The sequence below is a fragment of the Antechinus flavipes genome, chromosome 6 (genome assembly GCF_016432865.1).
Source record: "Antechinus flavipes isolate AdamAnt ecotype Samford, QLD, Australia chromosome 6, AdamAnt_v2, whole genome shotgun sequence".
Classification (NCBI taxonomy): domain Eukaryota; kingdom Metazoa; phylum Chordata; class Mammalia; order Dasyuromorphia; family Dasyuridae; genus Antechinus; species Antechinus flavipes.
In genome coordinates, this window is record NC_067403.1 from 200,073,234 (window position 1) to 200,101,181 (window position 27,948).

Genomic DNA, 27,948 nt, shown 5'->3' on the forward strand with positions numbered 1-27,948 from the left:
CTTAAAGACAGATCCATCTAGTAGCATCTTGAGGATGTGCAACAGTGCAGGCGGGAAGAGTGGCTGCCTCTGCCAAAGCGGTGGGAGCTCAAAGAGAAGTCGGTGGCTGAGGGCTGGATAGGAGGAAGGTACGATCAGTTGGCCCGGGGGACGTGGGGCTGCCCCCAAACCTTGGAGAAAAGCAAACTCGCCTTGGATTTAAGAGGTCACAGGACCCAATACAGCGCGGAGGCGGCCCCTGGCGGCGGCTGCCTGCCTCTGCCGCCTCAGCTCTCTTCCGGGAGGTTTGGAGGGCGCTGGGGCGGACTCGCGACTCCGCCCTTTTACGGGCCTGGCGCGGACTACATTTCCCGGCATGCCGGGGCTGCGGCACTTCTAGAGGGCGACATGGCCGGGGCTGCGGGGAGGAAGCTGGGGCTGCAGGCGGTTAAGCGAGTGTTGGTTCGTTTCTGCCCCTTTGAGAGCAACGTGGAGGCGACGAGGTAACGGGACACTCCTGATCCCTACCCTGCTCGCTCTTCCTGGTAAGCGCTCACTCCTCTTGCCTTTTTTCCTCTTAGGCAGTTCCTCCAAGCAGTGAGCAGCGAGAAGGTGCGCGCCTCCAACCTCAACTGCACCGTGCAGGTGGACGTGCGGCACGACGGCTCCGAGCCCTCCGTGGACGTGCTTTTCGGTGCGTCCGAGCCCCGGCCCCCCTCTCCCCAAACTCGCCCCCGGCTTCTTAAACTTCCCGCTTGACCGCCGTTTTAACTTCTCCAGGAGACGGAGACCGGCTGATCCTTCGCGGCGCCCACCTCACAGCGCAGGAGATGCTCGCAGCCTTCAGTTCTCGAGTCCTGGCCAAGAGCACCACCTCTTCCGGGCAGAAGGGCTGAGGGTCTTGGCGTCCGGGGAGATGGGGGCATGGGCTAGGGAAGGAGCAAATAAAAGTGAGCCATTGCGATCTGCGCCTGTACCCTTGTGTCTGTCTGGGTTACGGAATGAGAGAGGCAAAAGACGCTGCGGACCTTGAGGAGGTCTGCACGCGAGCCGGTGGGCGGGGCAACGCGCCACTTCCGTTTACTGAGCTCGAAGACTTCGGTCTTCCTGGCTGCAGGTGTGTGGCGGTCTCCTGAGCCGTCTGGTGGCCTCGGTGCCCAGGATGGCAAGGGGAGAACGCAAGCGCCGGGCGGGTCCTCCCGCGGAAGCCCCCGGGCCGCGAGCTCCGGACAAGGCCGGCAGGAGGCGGGAGGGCCGGTTTGGGGTGGGGCCAGGCTCGGGGCCCCGGCGTGGGCCTGGAGGTCGCGGCGCTGGGAGCCAGGGGCCGGGGACCGCGGCTCTGGCCGCCCTGGGCCTGGCGCTGGCGCTGGGTCTTGGCCTGGGCCTGTCCTGGCGCGGAATCGTGGCGTGGCAGCGGGCGAGGCGCGCCGTAACCCTGCACCCGGCGCCTCCCGCGCTGCCGCCCAACAGCTCCAGCGCCGCGGCCGCCCCGGACCTTTTCTGGGGCACTTACCGGCCACACGTCTACTTCGGCATGAAGACCCGCAGCCCGCGCGCGCCCGTCACGGGTAATCCCGGGGGACTGGGCGGGCGGGAGGACTGGGCGAGGGAGGGACGAAGGACGGCAGCTGATCTCGCCTGCCTCCCCCCGAATCCCCAGGCCTGATGTGGCTGCAGCAAGGGACCCCCCCAGGAATGCCGGGCCAGCTCCGGCACACGTGTGAGCAGGGAGACGGGATGGGCCCCTACGGCTGGGAGCTGCACGATGGGGTCAGCTTCGGGCGGCAGCGGCTGCACGACGGACCCCTACTGCTCACCACCGAGTTTGTGAAGAGGCCGGGCGGAAGCCACGGCGGGGACTGGAGCTGGAGGATCACGGCTGAGCCCCAGGTCAGACCCCTCCCCTTCTGGGACCGCCGCAGATTGGGTGTGAAACGCGTCCCCGGGGGTTCTACCGCATCTCCTTGCCTCCCCCCCAGCACCCCCACTGCATTAATGCGTTAAAACACGAGGTCCCAGTAGAAATCAGAAACAGGACCATTTCCCTTAGTTTTCCCATTTAAAGCAAGGGGGGTGGTGAGAAGCTGCTTAGGGCTTGCAGCTGTGATGCCTTTTTCCACATCTCGTTCCCAATTTCCACCTTTTCAGACTCGAGAGAGCCCTGTGCTACCTCTGCTCTCTTTGTTCTTCTACGTGGCCACTGACGGACAGGGCACATTGAGGCCAGAGCCCGGGACAGGGGGGCAGCTGAATGGCATTGATGGCCACACGGAGGAGCTTGGTGACTTCCGCCTCATCCTTCTTCCCCCTACCAATGTCAAAGGGACAGCCTTGAAACATGGCAGGTAATGGCAATGCAGGATTTGGTCTCCAGCTCCCTTGGGGATCCTGGTCCATTTTTCTGTCCCGTCCCTTCATGTCAACCTGCCTTCTAATGTTTTCCTCTCCTCTGCCCTATCTTTCTCCCCTATCCTCTTGTCCTTTTCAGTTTCTCTTCTTCCCAACTGACTTTTTCCTTGTTTTCCATAGCTACAACAGTCTCTGGATGCCCAGCCCAGGGTTGCATTTGTTGACGGAAGCTGTGAAGAATCGGCTAAATCGATGGTTTCAGCACCGCCCCCCTGGTGGTTCTCCAGAGCGATATCTGGGCTTGCCTGGATCCCCTCAGTGGGAAGGGGAAAGCCTGAAATCAGGCCATTCAGCACAAGGACAGATTGTGGTCCAGCAGCTGACGCTAAAGCCACCCTTCCGAGTTGAGCTGGTTTTTGAATCAGGAAGCGTGGGCTGGGGGGAATCTCGTCCTGGGGGTCGTCTGGCTGGGCCAGTATTATCCCAGGCCCTGGACACCCATGTCACAGCTTTCACAGACCGATTTGAGGATACCTTCAGGCTGGGAGCACGAGGCCTGAGTGCAGGAGAGCAGGCTCTGGGTCAAGCAGCCCTAAGTGGGCTCTTGGGGGGCTTTGGCTATTTCTATGGACAAGGCCTGGTGCTACCAGATCCTGGGGATGATGAAGGACCTGAAGAGGACCCGGCCCCAGCCCCATCCCTTTTTCCTCCAGCTCCACTCTTCACAGCCGTCCCTTCAAGATCCTTTTTCCCTCGTGGCTTTCTGTGGGATGAAGGTTTCCACCAGCTTGTGGTGTATTGTTGGGAGCCACGTTTGACCAGGGAGGCCCTGGGCCACTGGCTCGGACTGCTTAATGCTGATGGCTGGATCGGGCGAGAGCAGGTGCTGGGAGATGAGGCCCGGGTCCGGGTCCCACCACCGTTCCTAGTACAGAGAGCAGCCCATGCCAATCCCCCAACTCTCTTGTTGCCTGTGATGCGCATGCTGGACAGTGGAGACACTGCTGATATGGATTTCTTACGTACAGCTTTCCCCCGTCTCCAGGCCTGGTTCTCTTGGCTCCAACAAAGCCAGGCAGGCCCTGTTCCTTTGTCCTATCGCTGGCGAGGACGCGACCAGGCTGCTCCTGGTCTGCTGAACCCCAAGACATTGCCCTCAGGCCTGGATGACTACCCTCGAGCTTCACACCCATCACCAGATGAGCGACATTTGGACCTGCGCTGCTGGATGGCACTTGGTGCCAATATCTTGGCCCAGCTGGCACAAAAACTTGGGAAGACTCAGGCAGAGACTGAGTTGGCTGAGCTTGCAGCCAAACTGAGGGATGAGAGCGGTCTGGACTCATTGCACTGGGCCCCCGAGTTGGGTGTCTTTGCAGATTTTGGGAATCATACAGGAGCTGTTCGCCTTGCAAGGGGTCCCCAGGGGCTGGTCCGAGTGGTGGGCCGTCCTCCCCATCTACAGTATGTTGATGCATTGGGCTATGTCAGCTTCTTTCCACTGTTCCTCAGACTGCTGAGTCCCACCTCCCCACACCTAGGCCCCCTGTTGGACCTGCTGGCAGACAGCCGTCACTTATGGAGTCCTTTCGGTTTGCGCTCACTGTCTGCCTCCAGCCCTCTCCATGGACAGCGAAATTCAGAGCACGACCCACCATACTGGCGAGGGGCTGTCTGGGTTAATATTAACTACCTAGCATTGGGTGCCCTATTTCACTATGGGCACCTGGAGGGGCCCCACCAAGCCCAGGCATCACAACTCCACACCCAGCTGCGAACCAACCTTGTGGGTAACGTGTGGCGACAGTACCGGGACACAGGCTTTTTATGGGAACAGTACAGTGATCGGGATGGTCACGGCATGGGCTCCCGGCCATTCCAGGGCTGGACCAGTCTTGTACTGCTTGCTATGGCAGAGGACTATTGATCCCCACCATTCTTCCACATAATCCTTCCCATGTCAACTCAGGACCAACTCGCTGCCCAGCCTTCCCCAAACCACCACCATCCATCCTAGGCCTGCTAGGAAATGACCCATCTACCACTCCCTTGGGCCCTCTTTGCTGCTGCTGCTGGGGGTCAGGAGCCTCATGTGTGGTGCACGGGAGGGAGATGGGCCGGGGAGCGGGCTCCTCTGCTCCAGAGCTCCTGGGTCCCATGCCTGGAACGCATCTCAGGGGTTACCCCACCCATCTCCATTAGTCTTGGTGGCAGATGGTGGTGAAGTCAAGAGTTTATTTTTCTAAAATAAAAATTGCCTTCCTGTGACTCATAGTCCTTTATGGTCCCCCTACTCTCTTCTAAATGCCCCTCATTTGAATCTTTTTTCTACCTTCTACCCAAGGCTGAAAGTAATTCAAATTCACACCTAGCTAGTTAAATTTCTTTAATAAGGAGACCTGAGGTGTTGGGTATATGTATGGGAAGGGCAATCACCACTCTTTTCCTATATGTGATTGCCATAGTCAGAATCCCATCCACCGGGGGCCAGACTTGCCTGGCAGAAACAACTGGGGATGAGAGGACCGAGTTCCAGGTCCTCACAGAGCACAGCTCTGCCTGGGCCCAGGCCCTTCAGAGACTGGGAATTCACAGGGAACAGGATCAACAGGGGTTGAACTTAGGGAAGAGACACTGCTCTCCTGGAGTGGGAGTGGCCCTGCCCACCCGAGTTTGGCAGGTTCCTGGTCAACCAGACCATGGCAGGTCCCAGGACACAACTCAATTCCTGAATCCCCTGTCAGCCTGCGGTGGCGGCAGGACCGATTTGGGGATGCTGGGCTTTCCCCTTCCCCCATATCCCCAGGCTGACCTTGGGCAGCCACCCCAGCCCCACTCTCCCATTCTCCCCCTTGTGGGTGGGTCCTGGAAGAGGCCCCTGTGGGACCAGGTGGGGAGGGGGGGCAGCTGGAGGCACAGGAACAGCTGGTGCAGTCACTGGAGCTGGGTGATGGGGGTCCAGGGGCCACACTATATGGGGGTGGTGGGGTTCCAGGGCGGCGAGCTACATCCTCATAAGCAGGAAGCTTGAAGGAGGTGAGAAGGCCTGAAAACAGAATAGAGAAGTCAGGGCCAGGGGAGAGTGGATATGTGGGGGGATGGGAGGGGGCCAGTGCCCAGGCCAAGGGGGATAAGGTTAAATAAAAGATGAGTTATCTCATTCCCTTGGAAACCCTAAGGTCAGTGGCTTACGTAAGTCAAGCACGGAGCCCCCTGAGCCAGGGCCACCTCCATGGTAGGCTCCATGATAAGCTAACAGGTTGATCTCTCGTTGTCGCTGCTGCTGCTGCAGGCGGAGCTTGGCTCTACGATGGCGGAAGGCACAGCAGCAACTAAAGAGGATGAGGATGGTCCAAAGCAGCCAGAACCCTGTGGGGGGGAGGGTGGGGGGCAAGGGGGGAGGAGTTTCAGAAAAGGGCCCGGGAGAGCTGAAGGAGATAGGGAGGCCACAGTTATTGGGAGGGACTTTGCTAGGACACAAGGGGGGAGGGGGGTTCGGGGTGAAAAGACATCCCTGTGGAATCCCAGGCTGCCCCAGGTCAATAAAGGGCAGTTGTCTTTTGTCGGGGCAGGGATGGGGGCTCCCTGGGACACTCACACCAGAGCTCATAGTAGTAGGTGCAGCAGCCAGTCTCTCCACAACAGTGGCCACTCTCACAGACATAGGGCTGATTGTTCACTCCCGGGCACAGCTCTCTAAGCTAGGAGGAGGAAATGGAGTCAGAGCAAACTACAGTGGGAAGGGGGAGGGGGAAGAGAAAGGCACTCAACCCATTAAGAACCGTAACAAAGAACAAAGATTAGGCCAGCAACGAGGACAAACTGCACAAGCCACATTCCTCGGACTAAGCAAACAATTTTTAATTATTAGAGCTGTCCAGCATGAAACGGCCTCGATAAACGAGCTTCATGTCAACAGAGGAGCTCCAGCGACTGCAGGATCACGGCAAGGGACGGAGGAGCTGGCTCCTTCTGCGGGAGGCCACAAGCCACTTCCTAGCTCCAGGCTCCCAGCCGCCTCCGCCTCCTGCCGTGAGCCTGAACAGGCCGCACAAGCCCACTGCTAAAAACGACCCCTGCGAGTGACTGGGCCGAGTTCCGAAGCAGGATGTCTGCCCCCCACCTCTCCAAGGAATGCCCATCACTCTTCCCTGAGTCATAGAATCAAATGGGTGACAAAGACCGAAGCCAGATCAACCACACCTATCGCGACACCCAGTGTGTTTCGCAAAGGGCATTTCCGGGTGTCCTGAGTTCCAGGGGGAGCCAGGTGGCAGAGGGCGGGACCGCCTGTCGCGACAAGTTTTCGGCTTGTCGCGACAGCAGGCATTAGCTTCACGATACCTGCCGCACCCGGAGAGCACCCCAAGTTTCGTGGCTGCCGTTCCAGGGACCGGCCCGCTCCATGCTGCTGCCTACAGGCCCGGGCAGGAAACTGCCACCTCCACCGCCGGGCAGCCTGCCACTGCTTTCCGGACCGCAACCACCATAGTCCCGGCCCGGACCATAGCCGCTACCGCCGCCATCGCTATCCGGACTCACAGCGACCGAGCCTTGGAGCCTCCCAGCCAATCAGCAACTGAGTTGCGTCAGATTGCCACCAATAGGGAGTCGTTTCTTCAGGATCGGCCAATGGGAACAGCCTGACAAGGCACTTCCGGAGACCAATGCGCTGCCGCGTCTCCTCCACTCACCCAGACAACAGGGGCCCAGAGACAAAGAGTGAAGAAGCAATCGCCCAAAGACTGTGATCGGCAGCACCAACCACCAATAAAAGGCATTAGTCCCCCTTCGTGGGAATCAAGCCCACCAACGAGTGTTCAGAGTCGCTAGAGAGGGCTGCTTTTTGCGAGAGAAGTCTCAAGGATTGGCTGAGCTTTGCTCAGCAACATGGGCAAGAGGTGGGGAAAAGGGGAACCCGAGGTGAGGTAGCCTTCGGGGAGGCGGAAAGGCCTCCAGCTCCGCCTCCAGCCGGGAGGGGCCGAGGCCGAGTCGCGGGGGCAAGGGAAGGGGGCGGGGGGCGGGGGTGCTCAGGTGGCCACGATGGGGCTGGGCGGGGCAGCGCCGGCGCCCTCCGGCAGCCCGAGCTGCAGCTGCAGGTTGAGGCGGTAACACTGCAGGCTGCAGAGGGGCTGGCCCGTGCGCGAGCAGGCGTAGCGCCGCGGGTGGGGACAGCCTGGCACAGAGCAGCGAGGCCGAGGGCCCGGGGGTGGTGGGGGCGGCGAAACGGGGGCCGGCGTGGGCACACCCACGGGGAAGGACAGGGTGGCGCCGCGCGCTCCGCTGCTATAGCGGACCATGGGCGTGGCGGCGGGTGGCCGGCCCCCTCGGCGCTCGCCACGCGCGGCCCCTCGGCCGCCGCGGCTGCTGGGGGCCGCCGTCTTGGTCAGCCTCTCGATGGTCTGGTTTTTGTGCTCCTCCGCCCGGCGGGCCGCCTGCAAGCGCCGCTTTCGGGCCCGCTCCTCCCGCTTCATCAGCATTTCCTCTGTGAGCTTCGGAGCCCCCGCGGCAGCCGGCAGGGCGAGCATGGGCGACGGCTGGCTCCGAGCCTTCTGCAGCAGGGCCCTCTGCGGGGACAACGAGGAGGGGCCAGATCGTCAGGGGCCGCCCACTCAGACACTGCCGGCTCCCCGCCCCGGTCCTCACCTCCGACCCTATCCACCCACCCACCTGGCGAGCTGTGAGCAATCTCTCGTTGATCTCCTTCTTCAGGTCCCCATTGTCATCCAGCTCCCCCTTCTCCAGTGCATCCAGCCAGCGCTGTTCTTCCTCATCTTCTCGGCCTCCAAGGCCTCCAGCCAATTCCCCGAGAGGGGAGGGAGACAGGTTACTGTCTTCATCTGGGGACAAAAGTGCACAACTTGTATCCAGGCAGAAGAACAGCCAAACTGGGGGGGTGGGGGAGAGGCCGTCAGCCAATCCCTGAAGGTGCCTTACCCAGCCAGGCGCGATACTGCTCAATGGGGACCCCTTCCATTGGCTCCTCTTCATTGTCCACAACCATGAGGGGAGAAGGGGACCGGGGCTCCTCGGGGATCACAGTGAAAGTGGGAACACTGGAGAAGAAGAGTGAGAAGCTTGGCCAGCCTGATCCTAGCTCCTTTCCTACATTCCACATGCTGGAAATCAACAGGTCCAGTCTGTGGGCATTTACTGAGCACCTTCTATGCACCAAGGACTGCACTTATAGTGTTGGGGAATCCAAAGAAAAGCAAAAATAGTGTCTGCTTTGGAGCAGGAGCTCACATTCTAATAATGGCCACTATCAACCAGTCCAATCTCCTGCCTCCCACCACAGTCCCATAGTCATTTTGGTGCTGTGGTTAGAGCCCCGCGCTAGGAATCAGGAACACTCCTCGAGTTCAAATACAGCCTCGGACACTTCCTAGCTGCATGACCCCCGAAGAGGCACTTAACCCTGTTTGCCTCTGTTTCCTCATTTGCAAAATGAGCTGGAAAAGAAAATGGTCAATCATTTTGCTAAAAACACTCCTGATCTCACCCCAAAGGCTGATCAGACCCTCTTCCCAGTGGAAATAAGGGACCTTTTTTAACTTTCCCTGATTCCTAGACTTCCAACCCAACTCCCTAGGCAGTATGGCCAGACTCCCCACCAAAAGCCGACCAACTCCAGGTCAGCACCCATGGGGAGTCCTTGGTTGTCAGCACAGCCCATGAGGTCAGGGGAGCTCGAGTGCTTTCTTGGGAGGGCTTGGCCCTGGCTGGCCCCCCGGAACCACAGAACCCCGACCCGGGTCTTCACGCTTACCTCTTGGTGCCCAGGACCTGGCCACCCAGCTTGATCCTGAGCTTCAGCTGGGCAGGAGCTTGGGCAGGGCCAGAGGCAGAACTGGGCAGGGGGGGGCCGGGCCCTTCCTCCTGGTGCTGCTTTTTCTTGTGTTTCTTCTTGTGCTTCTTATGCTTCTTCTTATGGCCACCGTGGCCGTGGCCACTCAGTTCCAGCTCTTCTCCTGAGGGTCAGCGCCGTTAGCTGGGGGTCGGGGCAGGGGCAGCACCCGGGGCACACAACTTGGGTAGGCACCGGGGGCCCTTCCCCGGAGCTGGGGAGAGGGGAGGGGATGGAAGGGGGGCTGTGGCTAGGACGGGTCGTCTCCATGGCAACCAAGGAGGCGCCACTCGGAGCTGGGGGAAGGGAGAAGGGAGAGTGTCCGTTGCCTTGGAGATCGCGCGCACGTTGGCCCACTGACTAGACGAGACCAGACTGGCCCGGCCCGGCCCGGCCCGGCCCGTAGAGGCTCCTAGGAGGAAGCGCTCCAGACTCCCACCCGCACCGCCCCTCGCAGGCCTTCAGCTGCGGACGCAGGAACTCTGAGAAGCGGGCCCCTTCCCACCTAGGTCTGATCCCTCCGGGGCAACACCTACCGGGTTCCGACCCCTCCGCGGCCCCGGAGGCGCCTCCGCGTCTCCACAGCTTGCTCATGAGCAGCCGTAGCTAATAAGAACTGGAAAGGACGAAGACACACGAGAACGACCCCCTTCCGCCCCGCGGAAGCTCTGCTCCCGGAAGTGGAATCACTCCCCTTCCGCTCGTGCTCAGGGCCGTCAACCATCTTTGTGCGGGGCCGACCCGACGCCCAAATGCCTCCCCCGGAGAAACAGGGCCAGTTTCTGGGAGTCCGCCTCAGGAGTCTCTGCACGGCCGGGCGGGGCACCTCGGGGCTGAGGAGCGACTCCGGGTCCCAGCGATCCACTAGGGCTCAGGCAGACAGGCGGTGGGGAAGAACCTTTATTCCAAGGCAGATTTTTGCTTATTGGGGGGGAGTAAAGGATATCATTTTAAAAGTATTTTTTAACAGTTCAGCCTGCGAAGTGGGAAGTGCAAGTGCCATTCATTGTTCCCATTTTGCAAAAGAGAAAACTGAGGCCGGAGGCGGGTCACACCGCTGGGGAACGTCGGGTAGCTGTACTCTAAATCAAAACATCGAGTGTGTTATCTTTAGAGCCACCCTCCGGTTTCAAAACTTATAGCCACTAAACAAAGCTTTTACATCTTAAAATATAGGATATTGTTACGATTCCAGGCATGGGTGTCGTTTTTTTTTTTGTTTGCTTTTGTGTGGGTTTGGTTTTGTGTGTGTGTTATTTTTTTGTGTATGTGCTAGAGGCAGAGACCCAAAGAAACACGACGTACGGACCCTCAGCCCAGAGCTCTTTTCAAAATTTTGATTCCCGGATGATTGGGACGATTTCGGTTTTTTGCATTTCTTTCCCAACCCCTAACACGGTGCCTGGAAAGTAAACAGTGCTTAATAAAAGCGTTTGATTTGGTTATTTGAATTTTCACTTCCTTTTTTCCGGACCTCAAAACCTCAGTTTCCTTATCAATAGGAAAGGAAAGACGATCTCTTAAAGTCTTTTTCGGTTCTAAGTTGATTTTAGTATTCTTTTCCCATCCCCACTCCCATGTTCTTTATGTGTATACAATCGTGTATACAAAGGCAAGGATTATTTTTGCCTTTCTTCGTATCTCTGGTATTTACCACCTAATTGGCACTTAATAAATTGTTTTTACTTCACACACGACCCATGTATAAATAACCACCCTGCCCCACACACCTACACATCTGTAGCCACAAGCAGAGCAACGCTCCCCTCGTTCTGTGTTCACCTGTACGGACAGCCGCAGCAGCACCTATGCGCTGTTTTCTTCTCAGATTTTTACTTTCCGCTTTCCAGTCCTAGAGTCCTCCCTAGGATGTCCCTAAACAGATGACAGGACCCCTAGGGGATTGGGAAGAGACCTTTTTTTGGCTGAGACTTAGTCCTGGAGAGGGTGGAGCTTTAGCTTAAATGAGCCTCTTTGGACCCGCCCCTGCCTCAGGTAAGGAGGCCCGCCTTCACCCAGTCTCCAAGCCTTAGTTCAGATTGGATGGTGCTCTAACCAAACTTCGATCTTAATGCGGGGTTGGCTCAGGTGTGCGCTCTGGGCGGAGCTCTCCTCGAGGTAACTCCGGACCGAGCGTCCCTCCTCTTTCGTGACCTAGGTATACTCTCGGAGGCCGGAGGGCGGGTAAAGTTTGGGAGTAATTGGGAGATTCCCGGGCTTTGAGAGTGGGTGAGGGGGCCGGGCCAGGCGTGGCTGGGCGTGAAGGGACGGGACAAAGCCAGGCAGGACAGGACAGGAGCCCGGAGATGAGAGGAAGTACCAGAGAGGCTTCATGGTAACAGAAAAGAAAGCGAAAAAATTAGCCTACTAACCAACCAAAAAGAAAAAAAGAAAGAAAAAAGCCTAAAACTGGGCATTCCGGCACAAAAGAACCAGGACAAAGATCTGGTGCGTTCCAGAGTTAGACGATTGAAGAATGTTTTCCCGGAATCACCGGAGTCGGGTCACGGTAGCCAGGGGTTCTGCCCTGGAGATGGAGTTCAAACGCGGCCGCTTTCGCCTCAGCCTATTCTGCGACACCCCAGAGGTAGGAGACCCTCCTCACCCCTCCCAGCCTCTCTCGCCGCCTCCTACGGATCGCCCCCCCCTTCGCCTAGAAGGGGTGGGGCAAGGGGTGGACCTTGCAAGTGCCACAAGCTGGGTACCAAGGGTGTTGGCTTAGAATAGCACCAACTCGGCTCCGGCCGACTTTTACCCAGCCTCTGTCGTGTCCGATTGGGCTGGCCCAGTCTGGGAAAATATCCAAGTTGAGCCCCACTTCAGTGACCTCAATTAAGACTTCAACATTTCCCCGAAGCTGGTCCCTCTTGGCCCACTCAATATCCACATGCACCTGTAACCCTTCCGTCATGACCAGGACACCTGGGAACTTCCTCCACACACCAAAACCACCCTCTTAGACCCAGTTCGCAGAAATGTCTCGGACTCCAGAGAGCCCTCTCTACATCCAGACTTGGGTCAAATTGACAAATGGCAGATGCTTAAGATTGAGACGTAAATAGATCCTACCTCTGGGAGTTGGGATACCAATGTAAAAGAAAATAGGTGATACGACTTGCTTCCCCATCTTTCCCACTCCCCATCTTTCCGACATCTCTGAATTAGTAGGCACCCTCTCTGGATTCATTTCTAGGAATTAAGACCAGATTTTGATCGGGGCTGTCCCTAAATGTCCAAGCCGTGATCAGTGCCTTTCTCTCAGAGAGTTCTGTAGCGTGGTGAAATAGTACTCAGTTCAGTTTAGAGGAGCTGCGTTGACCCAGATTTGGCTGCGTGTATGATGTTGGTCAAGTGATTTCCTTTTGGGTCTTTGGGTTTTCCTAACCTATCATCAGCATCGTCCTTATACTAAATCTGTGGTTCTTAAACTTTTTTGCGTGTGTTATGGATCCCTTTGGAATTTTGGCGAACTCTACAGATTATCTTTCTGGGAATGTTTTTAAATGCATAAAATAAAATGCGTAGGATTACAAAGGAAACCAGGAGTTAGTGATAATCAAAATGTAATATTTTTCTCATCAAATATCTAACTTCCTTTCCCCTCCAGAACTGAAAAGGGTTACATCTAATGGCTCCACCTGCCCACCCCCTCGTTCCTCCCCAGCAGAGATTCCGGTTGGAACTCTGCTCTTTCCCTCCCCCTGGGAACAAAGGCCCTATTCTTCTCTCTCTCCTCACCTACTCTTCTCCCTCCGCACAGCTGCCTCCGGGAAGGGAAGGGCTGGGAAGGTCTCGGCTGACTATTCTGAAATGCCACCCCCAGCTTCTGTACACAAAGGGTCACCACCGTTACGCAGGGGACCCTGGAGTCCGAATCCCGAGAACTAGGAATTGCTGAGGTGTTTATTGGGGTGGAAGTTTTTAGCCGCGGAAGGAAAAGGCTGTCTGTCCCCTCCTACCAGTTGAGGCCACCCTAAACTTGGATCCAAGAGGTGGGGCGTGGATGTGAGGGCGGAGCTGAAAAGGCAGACATCTGCCAGGCTAGGCTGCGGAGTTTGGGAACACAGTCCTAGGCTAGAGGACACCGGACTGGGGGGGAGGGAGGGGCGGTTGGGCCTGGCCGGGGGATAAGAGGCGGGGCCTGGATTCTGTGACCTTGTGGGTCACTGTGTGTTCTGGTGAGAGGGGGGCAAAAGCTGCAGCTGGCGGGGGACTGGGGCTGGTTTCCTGTCTGGAAGGGAAGGGGCCCAGTGAAGGGAGTATGTGTGAGGGGGGAAAGAGCTGTACGCAGGCCCTGCCCCCCTAGCCCCCTCTCTTTGCTGGAAAAGAGTGAGGTAACTGGGGAGAGGCTGGGCTGGGTTGGACTGGGCTGGACCGAGGCGGGGCGCAGCAGAGCATGGGAGGGACATTTGGAGTGGATGAGGCATTCTCTAGGACTCACCCGTTTCCACTTCCCGGGCTCTGTAACTGCCTCACTTTCTCCGCACATCCATCCTCCCCACTAAACAGCTGAACAAGAGCCAGGTTCCCAGTTGGAAACCTACAACCTCCCTCATCCGCTCCTTGGGACCCCTTAACAACCATGTGAAACTTGCCGCCAAATGCTGCTTGACTCCCCCCCTTGCAAAATATCCCCATTCTGCTTCCCCCCCCCATATCACCACATTCCCCTTCACCCCCATCCCTGTACACATTGGCCCTCTGTCCACTGGGCCAGTGATGTGGGCGGGGGCTCGGGAGGGAATGAAAGGCCCTTTCTCTTCCACAGCTGGGAGAACAGCTGCCATCAGACCCAAACTGGATGCTGAACTCTGCCTAGGGGCCCCTCTGCCACCAGCCCCCCTCCCCTCTGTCAGTTCTCCAGAACCTCCCTTCTCCCCTCCCACCTTCCTTTCCCTTCCCCTCCCTCCATCCCTGGCTCCAGCCCGGGGCGGTGGCAGCGGCCGGGGAGAAAGTTTGTCGTGGCAGCCTTAGGGGCCTGACTCCGGGACTTGGGGGGTTGAAGGGAGGAACCAGCATTGCTTCAGGGCAGAACTGAGGGCCTCAGAGATGCAGGACAGATTGCACATCCTGGAAGACCTGAACATGCTGTACATCCGGCAGATGGCGCTCAGCCTGGAGGTAATACCCCCGCCCCCACCCCGCAGGGGTGCGTGCTCACCCTGCATGGCCTGAGCCTCCTAGAACTGCAGTTTGCTGGGCCGAGGGATGGGAGTGGGCTGGGGAGGGGAAGGCTAGGGAACTCTCTGCAGCGTCGGCCACCTGCGGGTTGCGTGAGGGTGGGTTTCTACCCCAGCCCCAAACCCCCCTCTCTGGGCCGCTCTCTGCCCTTTCCCCACTCCCACCTCCACACACTCTGCAAACTGGTTGCTGGTATGTAATGTTTCTGGGGACCAGGAGAGGGGCGAGGATAAGAGACGCACTGTGGGGTGGGAAATGGGAAAGTCGCTTCTCTGGGCCTCAGTTTCCTTGTCTGTGACATGAGGAAGGGAGGGTCTCCGAGGTTGGGGCCAGATGGCCTCTGAAATTGCCTCCAGAACGAGCAACTCTAACGCTGACAGCGAGGAAGCTAGCTGAGACAGGATAGAATAGAACGGGGTCTCAAGTGTGACCGCCAGCGTTTGTGTGGAGCTTGGGCACAAAGAGAAGCGAGGGAGGGAACAAGCCCGGGACAATCTAGCCTTGGAAGTGCCCGTTTCCCTTTCCGCAGCGCATATCCGAGCATTCTCACTGGCTGAAATCATATACGTTGTCTCTGCCCACCATCTCTCCCTGGTGGTCCAGCCCTATGGGACTTAGGGTGGCCTAAGAAACCGATTGTTAAATTACATGGAATAGCTAGCGTCGCCTTTTCCTTACCTTCCTCTCCACCAAGAGTGCGGAGATGGACTCCTGAAAGGTGCCCAATGTTTGGGCAAAGGGGTGAAATTAGGGGGAAATGACTCCGAAAGTGACTTTCATGCGAATGAGAAATAGGAATAATAGTTATCCACAGGCCTGTCACCGAATCTGAGTGCGAACCTGAGTAAAATGAAGTCTTTGGAAAGCAAATTTCTCCTTTGGAAAATGGGGTTACAGTTACCTGTATTATTCTCCTCACTAGGTTGCTATTTGAAAAGTTTTACAATCTTTTATAATAATGACCTAGTAGTTGTATTATTGTGTATGGAGCATCCAGGGTAATAGATGGGAGAAGGGGGAGTTTGAGAAACAGAAGTAATAGTGCTAGACTCTGAAGGGGGTAATGAGGTCTGAAATTGCGGATGCCTTTGGGGGCTGCTGGAGACCGGGAGTCTGGGACACTGCGTTTGAGAACATGGCCTACAAGAGGTAGCCCATTGTCTAAAGGGAGAGCTAAGAGGAGGAGGGGAGCTAGAGATAGATTAAAAAACAAGATTCCTGGCTTTTCCTGGATAGCCGGGGCAGGAAGTGAGGAGGGAGAGGATGTTGGCTTGAGACCGTAGTTTATAGACTTTTGAAAGTCCGACTTCAGAGTCCAAAGGTGGAAAGCAAAGTGTACAGGTTGTGAGATGTTTGTCCCTCTCGTTGCCCTGGGCATGTTCTCTCCGGGCTAACGAGGAGCTTCCAGGGTGGAAGGTCTCCCCAGCGGGCAGGACCTCGTTTACACCTTCCTCTGCGTCCTGCCTCTTCCACACCAGACCTTGCGTCCAACAGGTAGAACTTGGCCCCTCCATCCTTGACTCCCTTGGAGAGGAGAGGATGGTAGCGGATTGGCAGCCAGCCCTTGGCGAGGCGCTGTCTGTGGTGGCCGTCCCTCCCACCCCTCGCTTCTCCACGCGGGTCACGCCGCGGGTCTGCAGCTCCCCGAGCCCGGGTGGAGACGGCGGGTGGAGCTTCGGGGCGTGACCATCCTGGGGGCGGCGCTCGGACTGCCGGCGGAATGTTGTGGGAGGGGGCTGCCGCGTTTGAGGAGGGGATCCCCGAGACCCCGGGATGGTGGCCCTGCGGCCTGGGAGAGGTGAAAGGCTGGCCACATGGCCCCGCTACCCTGGTCTCCCCGCGCCTCGGCTGCTCTCGCGTCGATTTGGAGCTGATGTCACCGGAGCTCCGGAGCTCTGGAGGCGTGGGGAGGACGCGGGAGCGCTCCGGCCGAGCCTTGCTGAGCCGGCCCGGCGCTGGCCCTCTGGCCTGCGGCGCCACTTAGCTAGCTCCGCACTAGCCCTGGCCCGGCCGGTCCGAGCTCGGGGGCCGGAGCCGGCGGCGGCAGCATGGATGGAGCTGGGGAAGGACGAGTAAGTGATGCCCGAGGGAGAGCCTCGGGGGAGGGAGAGCCTGAGCCTGGCGGCCCGGTGCTGCTCTCCGGGGTCTTGTGGCTAAGCCAAGGGGCGGCGGAGAGAGGCTCTGGGGGTAGTCCGCGTCGTATGTACCTGTGCCCTTTGCGCACGCCCACCCATCCCTGCATAGCCAGCCACTGCAGAGCGCTCGGCATGGCCAGCCCAGGGCATGGGCGGGCAGCGAACAGTGACACATGGGTAAATCCCGGTGCTCTCGCAGGCGGCTGGCTCCCGAGAGCTTTCCTGCAGAAGGAAAACACGAAAGGGACTTTACTTGGAGAGGAAAGAAAAGGGAGAACTCCAGCGGAGACAGTGTAGGTGAAGGGGGCTGTGGGGAGTCTCTAGGTAATGGACTCAAGGGAGGAAAAAAATTGGCTTGGCCCAAGTAAAAGAAGCTAAAGTTGGGAAGATAAGGGGAAGATAAACAGGAGCTTAGAGTATCTAGAAGAGGAGATTGGTTTGAGGGAGGGGTCAGGGACCTCCACCAGGGAAGAACCCTATTCTTCTAGTAGCTCTCCTCTCTAAGTTTTGGGTGTGGAGAGGAGCATGAAATGGAGCTGGATAATGAGAACAGCGTGAGAGGTGAGGGCTGGGGGATGAGCATGTTTGGGAATGTTACTCGGAATTGCTCTGTGACTCAGACCTGAATCCAAGATCTTGGGGACGCTCACTCACGTCAGCTCAAAAAAAAAAAAAAAAAAAAGTTGATAGTTTTCCATTAGCTACGGCATAAAAGGCATTCAAGGTCCTCACATGCTGCATTTTGTCACTGCTGCCCTATAGAAAAGTCTTGCTTCAGGCAAACCGGTCTCCTTGCTAGCTCATTTTCATGACGTTCTTTCCTTGGGAAACTGGTCTGTCTACCCTCATGTCAAAATTCTAGTCATTTTTTAAGGCCCTGCTGAAATATTCGATCCTATATAAAAACTTCCCCAATTAACTCAATTGGTAATAGGCTTTTGATTAACCTCCAAATTCTTACATAAGTTTTGATATTTGTATAACAGCTCTAGGACATACTTCCTTCTGTGATAGTTGTATATGTGTGTGTGTCTGTGTGTGTGTGTGTGTGTCTCCCCAGTAAGTCTCAGGAGAACAAAAAACCACCCTTTCCCATGTTTTGATAGCACCTATTGCATCTAAGTGCAGTAAGTTGTGCATGATATATGCTTTGCTGGATAGATGAATCATCCTGCTTATCATCTGGGCCTCAGTATCTATAAAGTAGGTAGATTATTCTCTAAGACCCTTTTCTATTCTAACCTTTTATTTTTCCTTGCTACTCTAACCAAACCTTTTGCCTTCTCTCTCCTGGACCCTCCTCAAACTTCTTTTACTCTTCCTTTCATCTGTATTACCCCACTTTCTAGCTTAATCAAAACATCTGTGATTTTCCCACTTTCAGTTTCTGAATCGAACTTAACTAAGACTCTCCCCCATCTTCTTCTGGAGGGTCTTCTTGTCCTAAAGTTTCTAAATTCAGACTAATCTTTAGGTCAAAGGGACCAGAGAATCTGTAGTTTCCTCCCACATCCTACAAAAATATGTCAACATTTCACACATCTCCCCTTGTCAGATTTTTAAAGTAGGAGATTATTCCCTTCTTCCATATAGTTCCCCTTTGGATCCAATATTACACAACTCTTAAATTTTTATTTTGTGATATAGGATAGTATGTGTTGTTTTGTGGCAATACTCATGATCTTTTCAGTAGGTTCAGCCCCCCAGCTAGAGTATAAGCAGATGGAACTTGTCACTTCAGTTGTGTCTGAATCTTCATGACCCTATTGGGTTTTGCTACTTCCTTCTTCAGCTCATTTTACAAATGAGGAAACTGAGGCATGCAGGGTTAAGTGACTTGTTCTGTGGGTCACACTGCTATAGTAAGTATTTGAGGTCAGGTCTTTCTGACTCAAGACCCAGTTTTCTATCCACTCCACCACTTGACTGTCTGAAGCAAATGAAAGGGGTGAAAGGGACATGTCATTTCTTTGGTGACTTCCCTAGTACCTGATTAATTCCGAATCAATGTTTCATTCATTCAACACCATTTGGTTGTGATCAGGTACCTAGTCTATACAATATAATATTAAGACCTAAAGATTCAAAAATAACTTAAGACACAATATTCTCTTCTCTCCAAAGGGGAAGATAAGGTACAAACCTTACATGTGTACATGCTTAGAATAAAAGGCAGTATATGATATGTGCAATATATGATATGTGCAGAAAAGGAGTACCCAAAGATCACTTCTGTCTCAAGAATGAGTCAGCAGAGCATGTGGCTTTGGAGTCAGGCTGTATCATAAAGGTTTAATAGTTCAATAAGCAGAATTGGGAAGGTAGGCTGGAATATGTTGTTAACAGATTGGAGAAGGCTGTGTATGCTATAAGCAAAGGGGAACTACTGGAGTTTTTTTTGTATTAAAGCTTTTTATTTTCAAAACATATGCACAGATAATTTTCAACAGTCACCCTTGCAAAACCTTGTGTTCTAAATTTTTTTCCCTTCTTTCCTCTGATCCCCTCCCCTAGACATCAAATAATCCAATATAAGTTAAACATATGCAATTCTTCTAAACATATTATCATAATTATGCTGCACAAGAAAAATCTGATAAAAAAAAAAGAAAATCAATGAGAAAGTAAACAAAATGCAAATAAACAACAAAAAAGAGTGAAAATACTATGTTGTGATCCACATTCAGTCCCCACAGTCCTCTTTCTGGGTGCAGATGGCTCTCTCTATCACAAGTCCATTGGAACTGACCTGAATCATCTCATTGTTGAAAAGAGCCATGTCCATCAGAATTGAGCTTTGTATAATCTTGCTGTTGCCTATTCAATGATTGGAGATTTTTATAAAGCAGGGAGAAGCCACTGCTTTAGGGAAGATCAGAGCAATGGTTTAAGATACTAACTTTGGTTGTGTGTTTAGAATAGGGGGGAGTAGGAAGAAAGAGGAAGAAGGCAGACTAATTTAGAAAGTCGTAATGATAGGTCATTATTTATTTAACTCAATTTCTCCCAGGGCCTTCCTTAACTCTAACATTAGGGAGAGGGTTGGGAATCCTGTTTCTCTAGTCTTACTAGTTGTTCCTCTCCCCTCAGGATACAGAGCTGCAGCGAAAGCTGGATCATGAGATCCGAATGCGAGAAGGAGCCTGTAAGCTGCTGGCTGCCTGCTCCCAAAGGGAACAAGCCCTAGAGGCCACCAAGAGCTTGCTGGTTTGCAGCAGCCGCATCCTCAGTTACATGGGGGAACTGCAACGTCGAAAGGAAGCACAGGTGCTGGGGAGAACAGCAAGGCGGTGAGCAGGGGGAGGAAGAGGAGCAGACAAATTTTTGGAAGGGGGCCCTCCTGTACTAACCAAATACCATCTGGAGTCAGATTTGCTCACCGGGGAGCCAGAATTCATTTAGTCAATACATATTGTCAGCTGGGTGTCCAGTGATGTTCAGTTGAGAGGATGGAATGGGATAGGCTAGCGTGGGAGTATTGGGCAGTAAAGTGAATTTGGTGCATGTGGTGACTAGGACCTCTAGAAAAGCTTTGGAGTTTTGTTCTCCAATGCCTGAGCCCCCAGTGTCCAGAAGCACATCAGGCTCCTGGAACCTGTTCACTCATTGACTGGAACCTTATAAGACAGCATTCTCCCACAAGCTCTTCCAGAGCAGCCCTGAACATAGAACACAGTTCCATAGCATTAGATGTGTGCTAACCAAGGAGGCTGGTACTATCCCCACCAACATCCCCCCTTTCCCCCTTCCCCCAGACAATTGGGATTAAGTGACTTGCCCAGGGTCACACAGCTAGGAAGTGTTAAGTGTTGTAGGCCAGATTTGAACTTCAGGGCTGGTGCTCTATCCACTGCACCACCTAGCTGCTCTCTCCACCAACTCTTGATGAGAATGTTAAAGACTTCAAGAAGAGAAGTACTTTGAAGCATTTCAAGCAGTGGGAGCTATTGAGAAAACAAAGTCATAGGGGATTTAGAGGGGAGGGTATCTGTGCTGTCAAAGACGTGAGATCTAGTGTTAGAGAGACATAAAGCTGCTCCAAATTGAAGACTACAGACACGGGACTTGAAAGAGATGGGTTTATGCAATGTACTCTCTATGTGAGAGGTATCATGGCATTGTGGATAAAGGTAAGAGACTTGGAGAGAGACTAGATTCAAATCTTATTTGAAATTCCTACTAAAATCCCATTTGAGAGTCCAACTAGCCGTAATGACTAGCTCAGTTTCCCTATCCGTAAAATGAAAAGGGAATAGACTATTGCAAATGGCCTCAAAAGTCCTTGCCAATTTTAAATCTATAATCTTACTTGATAAAGTTTGATGAGCATTGTAGGACTCCAAAGTATTAGAGATAAGTGTTGATGGGGTAAGGGTGGGAAAAAAGCTTGAGAGTTTAATTCACGCTAGTGGAAAACTGATTAGCCAAAACACATTGAGAAGTTACTGGATATGGAGGATCAAGGAGAAGTTGGCATGAGGATCAATGTGGAATTTACTCCTTAAAAGAATCTAGTTCAACTCTCCAATTTAAAAAATGAAGAAACTGAGACAGACTTAGTAAATTTTAGGGCCAGGATTCCAACTCAAATCCATTGGAAGGTCTCACCACTTTGGACTACATTGGCAGGTCAGCCAAAAGTTTTAGTACTCTTCCCATCAGTCAGCCTACCAGGAATTCCTTATCTTCTGAGTTTCTTTTATGTTCTTCTCTCCCAAACCTTCGCCCCTCCCCTGTACATATAAGCTACATATACAAGAAAGTATAAAAGGGTTAATGGGATGTAGGTCAGGGAGGGAGAAGATGGGCAATGTTAGTTGATTAATAAGAAAAATAACATTGATTTTGAATTTGAAAACTTCCCACTTGAGACTCATGATAATCCTGATGTTATGTAGATATGATGCTTATTATTATCCCCATTGTATAGATGGGGAAACTGAGTCTCAGAGAAGCTGGGTGACTTGCCTCTGGTTATGTAGTCAGACAGCAGGATTCAAACTAAGGTTTCTCTTAGTCCTAAATTTAGCACTTTTTTCCTACCATAGAGGAAGGGACTCAATAAAGATTATTATTCTTACAAGGCATCTCCAGGGAATGTGTATGAGTTTATATGTGAATCTATAACCCAGTGCATCTACGTGGGCAGAATCATATCAAGTGATCACTGGCACGAATAATGAAGTTAATGAGATATATTGACCACTGAAATTAAATTCCCAGGGTCATCCAGTCCCGTATGCATTATCCTTTTATTTCCCCTAGTGTCTGTCACATCAATCAGGATGGTCCATAATCCCTGTTTTTCTGGCTAGGATTTGGAAGGGGGAAAGCAGGTTCACTACAATAATTTGCTTATTTCTTCCCCTGCACCCAAGGCCTTCAGACACTGGGCCCCCTGATGAGCGCTCCCCATGTCGAGGCACAATTTGTATCTCTGGTAAGGAATCCCTCGTTCACCTTCACCGACCCTTTACCTCAGCCCATTCTGGCATCCCCTTCTATGCCTGCCCCTTCCCACAGGTTCTGTCCCTGGGGCTAAGGAACGCTGTCCAAGGTGAAAGTTTTCTTGGGGCACTTCCTAATCCCCCTGCTATCTCACATCCTGCGTCCCTTCTCCTCTAGATATCCGGATCCCCCTCATGTGGAAGGACACAGAGTATTTCAAGAACAAGGGAGGTGAGTCTTACAGACAACTATCTTTTCCCCGGGGAGTGGGCTGGGTAATGTCCCTAAGGGCCCATCTGCTCTGTTGATGGAGGTGTCTAGCAAGGTCTGTCAGCCCACCTACCCTTTCTCCCTAACTGATTGCTGGCTTCTCCCTTCAGACTTACATCGATGGGCTGTATTCCTGTTGCTGCAGCTGGGGGGGAACATCCAGGACACAGAGATGGTCCTGGTCGACAGGACGCTAACAGACATCTCCTTTCAAAGCAGCGTTCTTTTGTGAGTCCTTAAACTGGTCATCCTTCTCCCCCCTCCAACCCAGACCTGCTCCTTGGGAGGGGTAGCCAGAGTATACCTCTGAGGGGAGGTAAGCTCCTGACCCTGCAGCGCTTCCCCCTTTCCCCCACAAGTCTCCCAGGGAATCCCTCCGCTTCCTCCAGAGCCCTTTCCCATATTTTGCAGTAGTGAGGCAGGACCAGATTTTGAGCTGCGCTTGGAGCTGTATGGGGCCTGTGTAGAAGAGGAGGGGGTCCTGGCGGGGGCTCCCCGGAGACTGGCCACCAAGCTCAGTAATTCTCTGGGCCGATCCTCGGGAAGGCGTGTTCGGGCTTCACTGGAGAGCGCTGGGGGTTCTGGGAGTAGCGGTGCCGCCAGTCCCATCCTACTCCCCACTCCTGCTGTGGGGTAAGCATAATCTCTGGGCCCTGCGGGGCTACCCAGTGTCCCTGAGCTATCAGAGAGCTATCAGGGGAGGGACAAAGAGTACTGGCCCGGATGCAGTATGTGGATCGCCTGAGTGATTCACAGCAAGATCAAAGCAGAGCAAGACTGCAGAAAAGGGGTTCTGGAGTGAGATTTCTAGTGAAAGAAGAGATGGCTCGGTGGTGAGAGCTGTTTCACCACGGGTCAGTGACCCACCTCCCTTCTGACACTTTGTCCCTCCCACAGGGGTCCCCGGTATCACCTCCTGGCCCAGACCACCCTTACTCTGGCTGCGGTACAAGATGGCTTCCGAACCCACGACCTCACCCTCACTAGTAATGGTGAGTGAGGGTGGGTAGGGGCAGGGGGAATGGGGAGGAATGCCTCAATCAGGATGGAGAAGAAAGGGGCCCAGTTAAAATCCCCCCCTCCCCTTCCCCACCATCACTCTGTTCTCTCTAGAGGAGAACCCAGCCTGGTTGCCCCTCTATGGAAGCGTGTGTTGTCGCTTGGCGGCTCAGCCCTTGTGCATGACTCAGCCTGTCATGAGCGGCCCCTTCAGAGTGCAGGTGAGGGGGGAGAGGGGAAAGAGAAAGGTTTGGGGGGCAACAGAGAGAGCAGCAGCAGGAAATGTACGGAGGAGACGCATCGTGAGGAATAAACGCTGGAAACAAGATGAAGGCGACAACAGGATTTGTGGGATCAGACGTGGGGGAGCCTCCCCCTTAAATTAGGCATAAATGAGACGATGTTACTGGGGGCACTGAGGAATGTGGGATGGGAAGGAGAGGGAGGAAGGTGGAGGTGGAAAGTGACTTCTGTCTTTGGCTTGTTGGCTGCAGAGCTGGGGCCAGGTCCATGGCATCCTGAAAGGAACCAACCTTTTCTGTTACCGACATCCTGGGGAAGCTGGCACTCAGGAAGACCCATTGTTCACCATTGCAATCAACAAGGTGACGATGGCAGCCGGGGTGCCCTGAGGCGTGGGGGGCTCAGAGAGGAGAAACCCTGTTAAACCTCGGAACTGGACCCTGGGCAGAGGCGGCTTCCATTCGTGGAAGGCTTAAGGATGAAAAGTGCCGGACATGGGCCCCCTGACCTCAGGGAGCCCAGCTTGCCTCCACACAGAGCAACTTCTTGGAAATGAGCCATCCCAGGATGCTCCCTGCCTAGATCCTCTGGTCTCACATCCACCTGGGACCTTCAGAGTGTGATGTGGCTCCTTACTAGGATTCTGAGGCTCGGCTTCATTACGGAAATGACTTCGGGCCTTTCCTCTGTTTACAAATCTCCAACTTCCTTTGTTGCTTTGTCTCTCCCTATACCCCCCCCCTTTTTTTTTCTTCCCTCCCTTTCTTTCTCTTGCTTTTTCTCTTTCCTCTTTTCTTTTCCCTCCTCTCCCTTCTCTCTCTTCCTCTCCCTTTTTCTTCCCCCATTTCTTCTTCTCCTCCTTCCCTTTCTCTTCTCTCCTCCCCTTCTTCCTCTTGCCTCTGTCTCTTCTTCCTTCTTTCCCCTTTTCTTCCATTTCTTGTCCTTCCTCTTTCTCTTTTTCTCTTCCCCATCTACTTCTTTCCCCCTTCTTTCTTCTACTCTTTTCTTCCACTTCTTTTCCCTTTTCCCCCACTGCTTTCTTTCTCTTGTTTTTTTCTTCTCTCTTCTTCTTCCCTTTTCCTTCTTTCCTCCCTTTCCCTTTCTCTTGATTTTTCTTCTCCCTCTTCTTTCTCCCTCCATCCTTTTCTCCTCCTCTATCTCCCCCTTCTTCCTGCTTTCCCCTTTTCTTCATTCTCTTGCTTTTTCTCCTCTCATCTTTTTTCCTCCTTCTGTCTTCCCTTTACCTTTTCCCCCTCCTTCCATCTCTCTTCCTTTCTCTTGACCTTTTTCTCTCCTACTCTTCTTGTTTTCCCCCTCCTTTCTCACTTTCTCCCTTCCCATTCCTTCCCCCTTTTTCCTTCTTTCCCCTTTCCCTTCCTTTCTCTTGCTCTATTTCTCCTCCCCATTTCTTCACCCCTTCTCCTTCCTTTTCTCCCTTCCTCTCATTTTATCTTTTCTCTTCCCTTTTCCCTCCTTTCAGCACTCAATCTTCTGTCACTTGGTCCAATCTTACTCTTCTAGATTTTCTTCCCTTCTTTCACAGGGATTCCTCAACTATTTTAGGTCATGGTACCTTTTGGCTGTCTGGTGACCTCCTTCTCAAACCCCTTTCTCAGAGTATCACTCTGTTATATTAAAAAAAAAGAAATTAAACATATAGGATAACAAAGAAAACCACTGATATTGAAATCCAGTCACATTTTTCCAAACAAGCTCTGAGACCTGGTTTTAGGAGGACCTTAGGAGAGACTGCAGTTGGGTGGCTGCCCTGTTTCTCCCTCTGTTTTGACTCCAGCTCCCTCTTTGGCCTCTCATGCTCTGTGAAATCTGGGCCTCAGATTTCTTAGCTGTAAAATGTGGGGGATGGAAGAGGATTGGATTTGAGACTTAAAGTCCAAATCTCAGTCCAAATTATCTTATCCTTCCCTTTCTGTCATGCTTCTTGTCAAATATCTCCTTAACTTCTGATCCTGTCTGGCCTTGGGTTCAAAACTTCTGGTCAGAGAGATGTACTAGTAACTGATTATGTCACCACTTGGCTGGACACTCCATGGGAGAGGGTTCCCCCCAAAAAAGGGAATCGGAGAGACCAGGAGGTGAATCTGGGACATGGGTTGGGCCTCAACTTTTACGCTTTCCCCAGGAGACTCGGGTCCGGGCTGGAGAGCGGGACCAGAACCTGGGGGGATCCCTCACCCTCAGCATCAGTAACCGGTATGGGGGAGATGAAGTGACCCACACATTGCACATGGAAAGCCGGGGAGTCCTACAGCGCTGGATGGAGGCTTTGTGGCAGCTCTTCTTTGACATGAGTAAATGGGTATAGGGTGTTTCTGGGGTGGGGTGGGGGCTAAGGCCTTTGGTGCTCCTAGGGGCCTCCATAGATGGGGTTAATGGTCTACAGCCCTCCCATATGGAGGCGCTTAAGGGTTGGGAACAGGTCGGGGAGGCTGCAGGGCTGCCTGATCAGCTCCTAAGACTGGAGGACAGCCTGACAGGATTTCTGTCTCTAGTTGATTTTTTTTTCCTGGGGTAATGGTGGTTAACTGAGTTTCCAGGGAACTGGGCACACAGCGAGGAAGTGTTAAGTGTCTGAGACCACTGACCAGTTGATTTTGAAGGGTTTGTTGGAGAAGGAAGCCAGAGTGAGATCTAAGTGGCTGACCCACCACGGCCTGCACCCAATTTCTCCCCTTCTTTAGGCCAGTGGAAACAATGCTGCGATGAACTCATGAAGATAGAAGTGCCTCCTCCACGCAAACCTCCCCCTGCGCTGGCCAGGCAAGGCTCGCTCTACCATGAGATGGGTAAGAGGGACTCCACTTATGGAAACCGGAGGGAGGTGGGTACTCCCAAGACCCAGGGAATGGAGATGGGGGGATCGAAAGGGTCCCCGGCTTGGGCACATCATCTTTGAGCAGAAGTGATATCCAGTCCGCTTTCCTTCCTCTCTGGTCATTCTCTCCTCATTCATTCATTCACCTCCAGTTCTATCCTATCCTCGAGACCCATTGTCACCTATGACCCCTCAGACCACTTAGTCCCCCACCTCTGACTCTCTTCTCAAACCCACTTACCTCTGACCCTGACCCACTCACTCCACTTCTCTTCGCAGACATACTCACCTTTGACCTTCTCAGACCTACTTACATCTCTACCTCTCTCTTCTCAGACCCTACTTATCCTCTCACCTGACCTTCTCAGACCCACTCACCTCTGACCCTCTTCTCAGACCATTCCCCTCCCCCCTTACCTCTAACCCTCAGACCCACTCATCCCTCCATCTCTGACCCCCTTCTCAGACCCCATCCCGTGACCTTTCCCAGGCCCCTGCTATCACACCACCAGGCCGGTTCCCAGACCTCTCACCGTCTCTGCTCTTGGCTCCCCCCTAAAATGGTTTCTTTCTGTAGAGCTCTCTAGGCCTTTCCCCCCCTAATGTCTCCTTTTCTGTCTCTTCCTCATGCCGTCTGGCCTCCGGGCCACTTTCCTTTCCTGGTTCCTCCTCTCCCCTCCCCCTTCCCTCAGCCTTGGTCCCAGGGGGCCCAGGCGAGGGGCTACTGCTCCAGGATAATGCTGTATCAGCCGAGATCCGGGCCCTGCTCTCCTCCTATTACAGCGACAGGTGACAGCTGGCCTGCTGGCTGGGAGGGGGCCTGGGGGGTTGGGCTGGTGCAGAGCCAGTCTGGGGCTGAAGCTCTGATGTGTACTCCACCCCCGCATCCCCTCCCGGTGCTGCAGCTATTGAACCCCTCGATGACATCGCCACAGTGACGGACATCCTGGCAAAGCGGGAGGGGCCCCCCCTGGATGTTCCCCCACCCTGGCTGGCATTATTTACAGAGAAGCTGCCCTCCTCCAAGCTCCCAGCCCGGGCCCCCAGAAGCCCCTCTCCGCCCCGTGCCTGCCCCGGCCCCCGAGCCACTCCCTGGGGCCGGCCTCGCACCCTCTCCCTGGACGCTGCTGCCCGAGGCCGCCCTCCTCTTCCTCCCCGCTCCAGCTCGAGTTCCAGCTCGGGCTCTGGAAGCCCCGCACCCCGACAGCGGTCCCCTCCAGCCCGGGGGTTCCGGGCGAAAGCCCGGCCCTGGCTCCAGTCACCTGTGTGAGGGCTTGTAGGAGGGGGTGCTGCTGGAAACAGGGCAATGCTGAAAGAGGAATGGCCTTCCGAGGTCACTCAAGGGAGTGTTGTCAGGGGGTGGTCAGTGGTGCCACTGAGGAGGGCCTGGGGTGGCCAGCTTCACGCCCGGCTCTGTGGGGCCTGGGTGAGGGCAAACCCTCCCGTGAGGTCCCCACCGGGGGCCTTGTCCACGGCTGGCTGGCGGACCCCAGCTACTTCCTGAGAGAAAACTGGAACCCCCAGCCCAGATGCACTACCCCACCTCGGGCGAGAGGGAGCGAGGCTCTGGAAGGAGGGAGCTGGGACGCCAAGAGGGTGCCTGTCCCCCTTGCTCCCCCCCAATGCAGTCATTAAAATCTATTTAATGCCATGGAGTCAAG

General features: G+C 54.2%; 5 protein-coding genes across 12 annotated transcripts; 3 read left to right on the forward strand and 2 right to left on the reverse strand.

Annotated features, from left to right (window-relative positions):
* Positions 1–149: 149 nt before the first annotated feature.
* On the forward strand, positions 150–943 carry MRPL53 (mitochondrial ribosomal protein L53). The gene is made up of 3 exons (XM_051966055.1): positions 150–482; positions 561–673; positions 760–943. Exons 1-3 carry the CDS (start codon positions 388–390, stop codon positions 873–875), a joined length of 324 nt encoding a protein of 107 aa, XP_051822015.1. The 5' UTR covers positions 150–387; the 3' UTR covers positions 876–943.
* An 88-nt stretch (positions 944–1,031) lies between these two features.
* On the forward strand, positions 1,032–4,596 carry MOGS (mannosyl-oligosaccharide glucosidase). The gene is made up of 4 exons (XM_051966051.1): positions 1,032–1,547; positions 1,640–1,869; positions 2,128–2,324; positions 2,509–4,596. Exons 1-4 carry the CDS (start codon positions 1,142–1,144, stop codon positions 4,253–4,255), a joined length of 2,580 nt encoding a protein of 859 aa, XP_051822011.1. The 5' UTR covers positions 1,032–1,141; the 3' UTR covers positions 4,256–4,596.
* Positions 4,597–4,701: 105 nt separating this feature from the next.
* Positions 4,702–7,092, reverse strand: WBP1 (WW domain binding protein 1). The gene is made up of 4 exons (XM_051966054.1): positions 6,673–7,092; positions 5,927–6,029; positions 5,521–5,697; positions 4,702–5,374 (listed from the first exon to the last, which is right to left on the reverse strand). The coding sequence occupies exons 1-4, from the start codon at positions 6,733–6,735 to the stop codon at positions 4,869–4,871; spliced, it is 849 nt and encodes a 282-aa protein (XP_051822014.1). The 5' UTR covers positions 6,736–7,092; the 3' UTR covers positions 4,702–4,868.
* Positions 6,169–10,740, reverse strand: INO80B (INO80 complex subunit B). The gene is made up of 5 exons (XM_051966053.1): positions 9,712–10,740; positions 9,098–9,299; positions 8,266–8,384; positions 7,999–8,168; positions 6,169–7,895 (listed from the first exon to the last, which is right to left on the reverse strand). Exons 1-5 carry the CDS (start codon positions 9,767–9,769, stop codon positions 7,359–7,361), a joined length of 1,086 nt encoding a protein of 361 aa, XP_051822013.1. The 5' UTR covers positions 9,770–10,740; the 3' UTR covers positions 6,169–7,358.
* A 544-nt stretch (positions 10,741–11,284) lies between these two features.
* On the forward strand, positions 11,285–27,942 carry RTKN (rhotekin). Of its 8 annotated transcripts, none has more exons than XM_051967328.1 (13): positions 11,286–11,762; positions 19,582–19,781; positions 21,870–21,931; positions 22,117–22,170; positions 22,320–22,437; positions 22,621–22,842; positions 23,107–23,201; positions 23,323–23,429; positions 23,703–23,813; positions 25,595–25,763; positions 26,154–26,258; positions 26,980–27,076; positions 27,193–27,290. In XM_051967328.1, exons 1-13 carry the CDS (start codon positions 11,652–11,654, stop codon positions 27,197–27,199), a joined length of 1,458 nt encoding a protein of 485 aa, XP_051823288.1. In that variant the 5' UTR covers positions 11,286–11,651; the 3' UTR covers positions 27,200–27,290. The 8 variants fall into 8 exon arrangements, with proteins under 8 accessions (XP_051823289.1, XP_051823288.1, XP_051823281.1 ...); XM_051967322.1 differs by lacking the exons at positions 11,286–11,762; positions 26,980–27,076 and adding exons at positions 13,276–13,353; positions 13,944–14,296 and having other exon boundaries at positions 27,193–27,942; XM_051967323.1 differs by lacking the exons at positions 11,286–11,762; positions 26,980–27,076 and adding exons at positions 13,397–13,509; positions 13,944–14,296 and having other exon boundaries at positions 27,193–27,942.
* The last annotated feature ends 6 nt before the right edge of the window (positions 27,943–27,948 follow it).